General features: G+C 31.4%; 1 protein-coding gene and 1 long non-coding RNA gene across 2 annotated transcripts; one reads left to right on the top strand and one right to left on the bottom strand.

Moving 5' to 3' along the window:
• Positions 1-6,625: 6,625 nt before the first annotated feature.
• On the bottom strand, positions 6,626-7,393 carry LOC107901910 (protein BRICK 1). Its single transcript, XM_016828090.2, has 2 exons — positions 7,040-7,393; positions 6,626-6,962 (listed from the first exon to the last, which is right to left on the bottom strand). Exons 1-2 carry the CDS (start codon positions 7,170-7,172, stop codon positions 6,838-6,840), a joined length of 258 nt encoding a protein of 85 aa, XP_016683579.1. The 5' UTR covers positions 7,173-7,393; the 3' UTR covers positions 6,626-6,837.
• Positions 7,394-7,603: 210 nt separating this feature from the next.
• Positions 7,604-9,896, top strand: LOC121209953 (uncharacterized). Its single transcript, XR_005905213.1, has 2 exons — positions 7,604-8,536; positions 8,811-9,896. It is a non-coding gene; the product is annotated as an uncharacterized lncRNA (long non-coding RNA).
• The last annotated feature ends 1,213 nt before the right edge of the window (positions 9,897-11,109 follow it).

The raw sequence follows: 11,109 nt of genomic DNA, 5'->3' as shown, positions 1-11,109 counted from the left end.
TGTGCGTATGGTAGTGGACAATGGGATTTTTTTTTTTAGATTGTTTGTTGGTTCGTTTGGAAAAGCAAAAATGATGCCATCTTTAATCGGGAAAACATGAACGATAGAGATATTATTTCCTAAGCTATTGCATGGACTGAATCATTGCAAACATGAGGGGCAATTGAAAGATGGGCATGCAAATCTATGACGGTGAATAGTTGGCAAAATACGACCTTTGGATGGATCAAAATTAATGTTGATGGATCGTTATCAAGGAGCGGTTTAAAAGCAGCAATTGGCGGTGTGGCGAGGGGACCAAGCGGTGGCTGGTTGTTTGGTTTCAAGATCGCAATAGGTATAACATATATTTTCCAAATTGAAGCCAAAGCAATACTTGAAGGGCTGAGACTAGCCTGGGATGAAGGTTTTAGACAAGTCAAATTGGAGAGTGACAATGCTTTGCTTATTGAGGTTCTTCAAATTGGACTTGTAGCGGTTAGCAATGTTGTTGAAATTCAGATGATTAAAGACTTGTGTTCCAAAGATTAGAAAGTAAAATTTAGGTGCATTCGTAGAACTAATAACAAAGTGGTGGATCGCCTAGCCAAGACAATTAGTGATGATATCGAACATTTAGTGGTCCTCAAAGATCCGCCATCTAAGATCAATATTTTTTTAGAAGAGAATATCCATTTGAATGTTATTGTGGAGTCAAATAGAAATTAATTTCTCTAATTTTTAAGCTTGGCGTATTTTTCTTTCTACGAAAAAATAATAATAGCATTAAAGATTTCATATTTTTAGTAAAATTTAAAAGAATGGATTTAATAAACTCTTTAGATATTAGATCGGCACATGACAGCAATATATTCAACCAAATGTCATTGAAAGAATTATGTCAATAAACTGAAATTTTTTTTTATTAAACACCTAGCTATAAATAATATTACTAGTTTAGTACTTTATATAAATTTTTTGTTATAAAAAAATTGTAAAATTATAAATAAAATTTATGCTTTAAATATGAAATTTAAAAAGATAAAATTTTGATAACATATAGATTTGTAATTAATGATTCACAATTTTATAATCAAGTCAGAAAAATTTTTAAGGGCTCAAAATTGAATTTTAATTTTTAATAATTTATATTTTTATAATTTTAAAAGATTAAATCAAATTTTTATCATTTTTAGGGGGCTAAAGTATAATTTTACCTTTACTAATTTTAAATTTTAATTTTTTTAAAAGACTTAAATAGATAATTTTTCATTTTAGGGGTGTCGAGTACCTGACAACCCCTTAAATATGCCATTGCTTATAATGTATAATAATATAAAGATCAGTATTAAAATGTATTAATACAACAGTGAACGAATATAAATTGTGAAATTATGTAATCTATTTGAGGTAATTATAATAAAACTAATTAGAAAAGTATGATAATAGGAAGTAATATTCAAAATTCAAGGAGAGTTAACGAATAATAAAATAAAATAAAATAAATTCTTTCCTAACAATAACTTCTATATATTTTACTAAAAAATTAATTCAAAATATGGTAAAAACAATTAAATAAGAAAAAATAATTATGACTTGATAAAATTGTAAAAAAAAAATTGTTTTTTTGTAAAATTTTAAAAGATATTTACAAATCTTAGCCATTAAATTAAAATTATTTTGCAAATCTTTAAAATTACAGTAAATTTTTTAATTAATTAAATAAAGGCTTTAAAGAAGTATTTTTTATAAAATGTGTTTGTGAAAAAACAATTTTTTAAACCATAATTTAGAAACTTTATTATTCACTTAATTTGAATTATTCTATTATTAAAGAGTATTTTCAATAAAAAAATTTGAACATTTTTTCATAAGAGAATCTTAAAATATATTTTAAAATAAATATTTTTATTTAGAATTTTGTAAATATATTTTAATACAAATATATTTTTATTTAAAAATTTTCAATGTAAGAGGACGTGAGTTCAAGCATATTTGAAGCGCGTTTATCTTCCTATTTAACAGTTGGTGAAGAATTATAGGTAATTCTAAGCTTTATATAAAAAAAAGTTTTTAATAAGTTTTTTAGAAAATATTTTTTTAGTTTAACTTTTAACTATTTTTAATTTTTTTTCTAAAAAGTAGTACACTTTAATAATTAAGAACTATTTTTTACAACTTTTTTCATAACAAAAAATTAGTATAAAATTTTGTTACAACAATTATTAATAAAGCCAACATATTTCGTTCAAAAAAAAAAGTCAACATATTATTTCAAAAAATGTTATTACTGATAATTGTGATGATATTATTAAGATAGTAATGACTTTTGTATTATGAGATATATAATTTTTTAATGAAATAAAATAAAATCATTGTTTGAAAAAATCCCTTATTTGTAAAAAAAAATATTAAGGACTAACACAGTAAATTTAAGTTGCAATTTCTTATGTATAAAAGAATGTTACCTTTCACTATCTTTGCAGATACTAAAAACGGCGCCAGAAAAAGAAATTTGATTCTAGATTCCGGCACCAGAAATAAGATAATGGGCAGGAAATAGGCTAACCAACTTAAACACTTTATCACGGAGCTGACTGATCTATTTGACAAAACAAAGAATCCATTTTTCAACTATATATACATAGATTAAGCATGTCTGTTTCAAAAATACAAATTCCTCTAGGTGACGAGAGTTTATGAGCTTATGAACATGGCTGCGATATAGACAGGATGATTTATCAGAGAAAGGAAAGGGGCCAAAAAGAGCCAGTTATCCTCTACAACCAACAAATATACAAGCCAAAACCAGAAGGATGAAGACGACAAGATGTCATTTTGTTTTTGTTTATTAAATATTTGCATCATTCTTCAACATGTCAGCATAGAAAAACTTTGGGATTACCTCCTCAGACGCACTTACCTTCAAATATTCCTCTGGCTATCCCTAGGTAATGAACCCCAAAAGAAAACATGGAAAGAATCGTTAAACGCGTTTTCTTCGTCATCTTCACCATCATTTTCTTCTTCTTCTTCTCTTCTTTCATCCAAGAACAACTCTTTTTTGTTCGCCAAAATTCTCATCCTGCTTACAGAGCCTCAGTTTACCATAGATTCGGTTTCATCATTCACTATGGCTTTCCTGCACCAGGAGCTGTTATACGAACTGTTATACAAGCTTTTATTGCTTGGAAAGCTTATAAACTTCCATGGCCATTCAATGTTCTATTGATTGCTGTCGACCACTTCTATTTATCAACCAAAACAGACCCTTTCTATAAGGAAAGCGTCTGCTCAAAGCTCTTGTTGATTCCTTACCAAGTAAGTTATGCAGACATCTTTGCTTTCATAGCTCGTTTTTGCCTTGTTACATGGCTAGTCATTATTTAGAAATATGCTATTCATGGTATTCCTTTGGGATAGAGTTACGAGATGTTTTGATTTCAACAGACCAATTGGAACACAAGTTTACTACGCTCAATCTTGGTTTCCACTTTCGGTTATCCAACGGATTCTGGATTTTTTTTTTGGGGGGGGGGGGTGGGGGGTGGAGAGGGGGAGAGGTTGTCATTGTATATGGAATTAAGGTCATAAATAAAATTATTTTTCCTGAATATGTATTGCCATGGAATGAAGAAACAAAGTAATAGCTTTGAACTTATGATATTTTATCTTCCAATCAACTAAAAAGAAATGTTGATTTTTGGTTTTCGTAATCAAATATGATTTCACAAACTTTATTAAAAATAATCAACCCAATGTTCTTTAATTCTAGATGAAAAAAATAATTAAAATTGACAGGCGGGACTAACAAAGAATTGTATTTACATCGTAATAGAAAACAAATCAAGTATGCTGATTATAGGAACCATCTTTTTCTATATTATTATAATCATTCTTTAAAGTTTGAAAAAAAAAATGATCAATTATCCTAGTTATTAGCCTTGTCTGATTGGATGTATACCCTAAAGAATCTTCATAAACCTGCAAATTAATTTGTTCTGCTAGAACTTAATCTCATAATCGAGTTTACCTAGTCGCCCTTGATGTGATTCGTAAGTGACAGAAGCAAGCTTTTTTGCATTGGGTAAATTGATTAACTAGAGACGACCTTGAATGCATTTCGACGTCATATAGCATTTTCTACTTTGACAATCAACTTGGAATCTCTATCAAATTGTGAAAATGGGATTAGGTTAACAGATGTGTATGAAAGACAAACCTAAGGAGTTGTCAAAATATTTTCAAGGAATACCAAGTACCAACCGTACAGCCTAGTTCCAATGGAACTTGGATGAGTAATGATAACAAGTATATGTTCGAACATGAGTATACTCAAATTTTTTATATATTTAGAAGACCAGACCTCATATGGAAAGGCCAGGTGGGAGGCTAAATCGTAGAGCTTGGTAGGCTAGTGAGGGGCTGATATACCTACAATTGCAGTTTTCTTTTAGAAGTAGTATAGCTGCGAGGCTTAACAGACTAAGAAAACGGTAGACGGTTCCCCTCGTTGGGTAGAAGGTGGCTGTTAGCTACATCAGCGCACAAATTCCTTCATTGTTATTGCCGCCCTGGGTTCGATGAGCAACATTTCAGTTTTGATTTTTTATCTTCAGCCATCCCGGACCTGGTCTTCAGGACCCAACACAATCTTATTATTTTTATACGTATTTCCCTCGACAGATGCAGAAGGTGTGGATACATCCTATCCACATAAAAAAGCTTACCATCTTCCACGCATTACCAATTTGGCTGCAGGAGGGGAATGGTTTAAGTGAAACTCTTGCCATCAGGCTGTTTACCCAAGAGCCGTAGTCTTGCCTAACCATAGCCTTTCGAAAGGTATATTGCTTTATATTCTACTTCTTATTCACTTTGCCTACACGCATACAGAGGTTTGAACCCAATCAAAGAAAGTAAAATAGAATGAATAATAATGGGTCGTTGGCTACGTTTGCAAAGATCTTAGCAGGAATGACCACATTAAACATGATGACCTATGATCAAATTTAAGATACCAAGTACAACATCTTGGTTCATCTAAAAAAAATAAAAAAGATATACCAGACCTATAGCATCACTAGTAAAATGTAAAAATCAACATTAAAAGTTTTCCTTTCAATGAAAATTCAGGATGTTGCTGATTTCAAAGACGAGAAAAGGTTTTACTAAAACCATGATCTGAGGGGCATCCCAATCATCCAATCTCTAAATAACAGCCTTTTATTGAGAGGTTCTTTTCACTAACATGCTATTAATGCTATTTTCAAATAAGGAATTGACAAACTATTATTCTTCGTTCTACTGCCTATCCCCATTCTGAGCCATATCTATTTCTTCCCTAGAAAGTTGTATGATTCATGTGTAATATGGTGATCAATTTATTTTAACTTCCAGGGGTATAAGGAAGCAACAGTGAAGTCGAGGGGTCACTACCAGATTCTCTTATCTCACTTCCTGGACTTAACTCCATTATAAGTCGTTTTTTACACAAGGTTCTATATTGTGCTGCCAAACTATCTATTATCTGTTTCATATTATGAAGAAAAGTCTAGTAACTCAATTATCATGATATTTCTTCCCCAGATGTTAAGGATGCAATCCTCAACTTGAAAATGATCTCCCATCTTGCTTGAAGAGCTTGAGACTAGCCATCAAGAACGAAATTAAAATACAATTTATGACTTCAGAAAACAATGGAGGCATTTAAAAGAACCTGTACTGACATTTTGCTCTGTGTGTGTCCTGGAAATCAAGTGATATTGCTGCGTATGGATCTACTGTAGCTATTGCTGCTATTGGAAACATTCTGGTTTGCCTTTACAGACAAAAACTAATGACTAGTAGAAAACGTAATGGAAACAATTCTCAAGGCAAAGAGTAATCCATTGTCATGAATTTAATATCAACTATCTGCATTCTGAGTTTTGTATAAAGGTTAGAAGTATTTTTCTAGCTTGTATAATGTTCTGACAAAGTGGATTGATTTACCTTACCTACTTGAAAATGCAGATGCGGTGTTGCCCACAACTAGTACAGAAGTCTATGAATCCAGGATACCTCAACTCAAGAATTTGAGAAAGTGATAAAAAGTCTTTATTCACAAGTCGTCATCTTAGAATCCACCATTTATAGCCACAAGCAATATGTGTTAAAGCATATGCAAACTGATAACTGATTCAATCTATCTATAGCTAAACCACCTTATCTTGATTATGGAACAGTTCAGCAACTGATGACTTACCATGGTATAGAACTGACATTGCACTATGAATCCAGACTGATTGACTGAACACTCAACTTCAGGGGATATTAAAGCAATTGCCAACATAACATGTTTAAATTGACATCAATTAACATACAAGAGACCTTTCGAACATCTAAAATTTATAACCATTTTAAAGATGAATGAGCTGATGGCTAAAGGAGCCAAAAGAAAACATTTTAGTTATTCATTTAATAACTTTAAGCAGACTAACTAGCAAGTCACGCAAGAAGTAAAGTTTGAGTAAAATAGATCCAAATTCAGATTAAGAAGATTTTACTTTTAAACACAACCGTGCAGCTAATTGACAACTATTTTTTTCTAAGCAGCTGAAATATTGAAACAAGATTGACAAAAAATATACAATCAAGGAAAGGATGAATGAAAGAAAAATTCAACAGCAAGATGCTAATGTCTTACAAATATGACAGATTCGAAAGAAACGAAGAGCAAAAGTTCACTAATCGCCAAGGTTATTATATAGACAAAAAGAAAAAGAAGAAAACTTTGTTTTCCTACAACGCCGAAAACTAGGAGAGGAACAAAATCACGACAAAGATATGGAAACAAATACAACTTTTAAATATGAATCACGTACTGAAAAGAGAAGGGTTAGCGGAAGCAGTTCCAACTTGAACTTCAAGAAGCTCCAAACGACGTTCCAGGGTGTCCAGTTTCTCGTTCAAGGATGCTAATTTGCTCTTTGTTGTAGCCTCTAGAAGCAACCAAAAGAAAAATTAATAATTTTAAAAAGAAAATAGAAATTTGAGCTTGAAAATGAAAAAGAATTACCGAATTGGAGGAGAAATTCAAAGAGGCGACGAACATTGAGGGAAATGTGAGAGATGAATTCGCGATTCTCCCAATCGGCTTGGACTGCTATCCCTACGTTAACGGCGTTCGTTATCCCTCCTGCTCTTGCCATTTCTTCCCCTTTTTTCCCCTAAAGAGATGCCGATTTTTACAGATCTTCTTTGCCTCGCCTATTTCTGGCTTTTTCCTTTAAATTTCTTTTAAGAAAAATAATAATAAAATTGGTCCGGGTTGGTGGGTGGGTTGGTTTGGGTTAGTTGTGGTTTTATAATTGGCCATTTCACACTCGGAATTTATTCGCTTTTGTTTTGGCAAAAGAGAAACTAGAGCTATTAAATTGTGTAGATGTGAGAGCCAATCTCTTCATTAAAATAGGCTTAAATATAAAATTCATACTTCAACTTGTAAGTTTTTTTATTTACATTGGTGTCTGAATTTTTTTTCATAAATTAAATCGGTATTTTTTTATAACGTCGTTAAGTTAAAAATAAGTTACATAATAGAATTGTGACACATAACATTAATGACATTGATAGCAAGTTAATTTTGTGCTTTTAATGTATCTATTTTTAGCTAATTTTTTAATAGAATATTACTGAACTTATGAATTCTTGTTTAAATCTTATCAGGGATGAAATTGGAGTGCCAAAATTCAAAATCAAGCAAAACAGACTAAATCGGAACAAAAAGCAAGAAAAGTGGCCGAATTAGAAAAATTACAGAATTAGTGGTTGATTAAATCATATTTTTGAGATTGTCAAATTCTATAAATAGGGAAAATCTAATTTTAGTTGCATAATCTTAGAAGAATCATGCTAATTTTAGTTGGTTGATTCATGCTGAATATAGCACTTGAAAATTGTATAAATACTTGTATTAGTGGCTTGGAAAGATACACTTGAATTTACACTTGAATGGAATTAAATACAATTGCTTTCTTTTATTTCAGCCAACGTGTATAGCTTTTGAGCTTACTGTCAATTTCTTTTTTTTTTTTGTTCAATTGTTTTTTAAGCCCCGTTTCCTTTTCACTTGTCGTCATTATACTCAAATTCACTTTTAAACCCTAATTGAGTATGATTAATTTCATACTCAACTAAAAACCTGGTTATTATTCATATCGAGAATCGTGAGATATGAACGTATACTAAAACCTTGCAAACACGTTATTTATTATCTCTCCAGTATATGGGATAGTCACAATTGTCCCTTAAAGTTATCAATTTCAATTCAAAAAGCGCGCGTTAAGTTGGAGTTGTTTGGCATACAACTAGAAAAACGAGCCAGCTGTCGAGTTCCCGTGAACAAATTGGCATGTCCAAGTGGGTAAGGTTTGTTGGACCTCCGTCAAAGGAGATATTGATCGGATTTAAACAACCTACGCGGTTGAGACCGTTAATTCTAGTAGGGCTTTTCTAGATTGCAAGGCTGCAAAGATTTTAAATTGCAGACGCGTGTTACGTGATTAGATAATCGGTAAGGGTTAGTTTGTAGGTTATATCGGAACCAACTACACAAGAAAAAGTTGGCGGTTAAGGCATCTTTGATCATTATAACCAACTTATCATTTGGAAAGGAAAATCTACTTTCAAGGATCAATTCGATTTCGGAGCATACCAAAACTTAGGCTAAGCATTAATATATTTGATTCACCAATTTAATTTAATTTCCTTAATTTTATTTTGCAATCATTATTATTTTATTATTTTATTTTCTTTATCAATTAAATCTCCATTTTTATTTTTTTCAGCTCTGCAACGCACAGGTCATGAGCACGACAGCTATCTAGACTTGAGAATTTGATTATGTAAATAAAAAAATTAGAAGTCTCAATCCTTGTAAGGTTGACCCTACTACTTTATACTACTATTGAATTTAGTTAGAGCATAGAAAATTATATTTAGTGGTTTCAACGCTCATCAAACATCACGATGATGTCATAATTTAAAAAATATTAAAAATCAATAAAAACATTTTCAAAAGATAAAAATATAAAAAAAATGGTTTCTTATCTCTACTATTCCTCTCTTTGTATTCTGCAAATCGTAAAGCCAACAAGAGATCGTCGTTCTCGTTTTGTCTCCAACTCTGGTTCCTTTTCCTGTTCTTGTTCACAGTCTAGGTCTAGCTCTCGCTCTTATTTCGATTCAGACTCCAAATCCAAATCCAATTCTCGCTCTCGCTTTGTGTCCCGCTCCAGATCTGCTTCCCCGTCTAGCTCTCGTTCTCGCTCCAGATCTTTCTCCTCTTCCTCTCCTTCTAGTAGCGGTAGCTCTCGAAATCGTAATCCTTAACATCAAAGGTTACTTCCTCTGTAGATTTTAAGATTTTTTAATGAAATTTTCATATCTTAATTTTTTAAAGATATGAATCTAGCTGAGAGGTCGTCGTTCTCGTTTTGTCTCCAACTCCGGTTCCTCTTCCTGTTCTTGTTTACGGTCTAGGTCTTGTTCCTACTCTTATTCCGGTTCAAACTCTAAGTCCAATTCTCGCTCTCACTCCGTGTCCTACTCTAGATTTGCTTCCTTGTCTAGCTCTCATTCTTGCTCCAGATCTTTCTCTTCTTCCTCTCTTTCTCGTAGCGGTAGCTCTCGAAATTGCAGTCCTCCTCAATGTCGAAGGTTACTTCCTCTATAGATTTTAAGATTTTTTTTTTATGAAATTTTCATATCTAAATTTTTTAAAGATATGACTCAAGTCGAGAGGCACCTAAATGGTGAGGTTTTTTTTTTTTTTTTCCAAATATCTGTATGTATCCTCAAATGGGGATTTTTCATGATATGAGTAAACAGTAATTTCGTGTTTATGATTAACTATGACTGAAATCCATGATTTTGATTATGAAGTTTATTACATTTCAGTTTGTTAGTTGTTTTTTAATATATGAGTTTTTTATTTATTTATGAGATTTGTATATATTTGAGATATAGGTACTAAAAGTTAGTAAATGAATGATCTACGTCATGATAAGAACTTGGAAACTTGGCTTATGGTGTTCATGGTGTTGTAGTTCACCTAGTTACTTTATGTAGTAATTTAACTTTATTGAGTTGTGGTTGTTTGGAAGAGTTGGAAGGGTGAATTTTGACATATCTTTGTTTGCTAATTAAGTTGAATCCAATATATGTATTCAAGTGTCGATAAAAGTTATGGTTTTTAATTTTTTTTTAGATTTTTAATATATTTTTTAAATTATGACATCATTAATGCCACATCACAATTCTATTCTGCTACCTATCTTGAATTTAATTGTAAATTTAATTGTAATAGCCCATTTTTTTAATGGTACCAGAAACGGTGATTTTGGAATCCTGTTTTTTAATGATCGAGTTTGTAAATATTATTATTTAATATTTGTGAGTATATTATAATACTATATTAAATTTCGGTCTAGTAATTTTATTGAACGAATAGTTAATTAAGATACAAAAATTAAATTGTAAAAGTGGTAAAAGTTAATTGTTATAGATTTTTATTTATTAAAAAACCTATTTAGCAATTAAACTAAAGTTTCAATGGCAGTTAGAGCATTTTTAAAAGCGGTGGAAGGTTAACTGCTTTTTATTAAGAGAATTATGGGTTAAAATATTAATTAAACTATTATTATATGTTAATAATAAAAATAAAAATAAAAACAAAAATGGCATCATCATCCATTCAGGATGGGTTTGGATGGGCGATTAGGTGTAGTTCAGTGCGTTTAGTTTACTTTTTGTCTCACACTACAACATCGCTACACTATCTAATATCACTGTCACCGCTGTTTACACTAACCACAGGTAAACGTACCGCCTATCCAAACCCACCTTTAATTTACTTCCACTGAAATTTCAAACAAACACACCCGATAAACCATTTTTGGAAGCTTCATCATTCGGCCAAGCTTCTCATCCTCTCATGGTAAGTCGTTTGAAGTCATTTTTCATAAATTTTGTGTTTTTGAGATCGTGATAGCTCAATTTAGCTAATCCATGTTTTATTTTTCAAAACTTTTAAAGTTTCAAAATGTTTCCATTAATGAATTCTTGAAGTTTTGGTGTTAAAATATT

Source organism: Gossypium hirsutum, chromosome A11, assembly GCF_007990345.1.
Source record: "Gossypium hirsutum isolate 1008001.06 chromosome A11, Gossypium_hirsutum_v2.1, whole genome shotgun sequence".
Classification (NCBI taxonomy): Eukaryota; Viridiplantae; Streptophyta; class Magnoliopsida; order Malvales; family Malvaceae; genus Gossypium; species Gossypium hirsutum.
The sequence above is the reverse complement of the archived record's forward strand: the minus strand, read 5'-3'. Positions and strand labels throughout refer to the sequence as shown.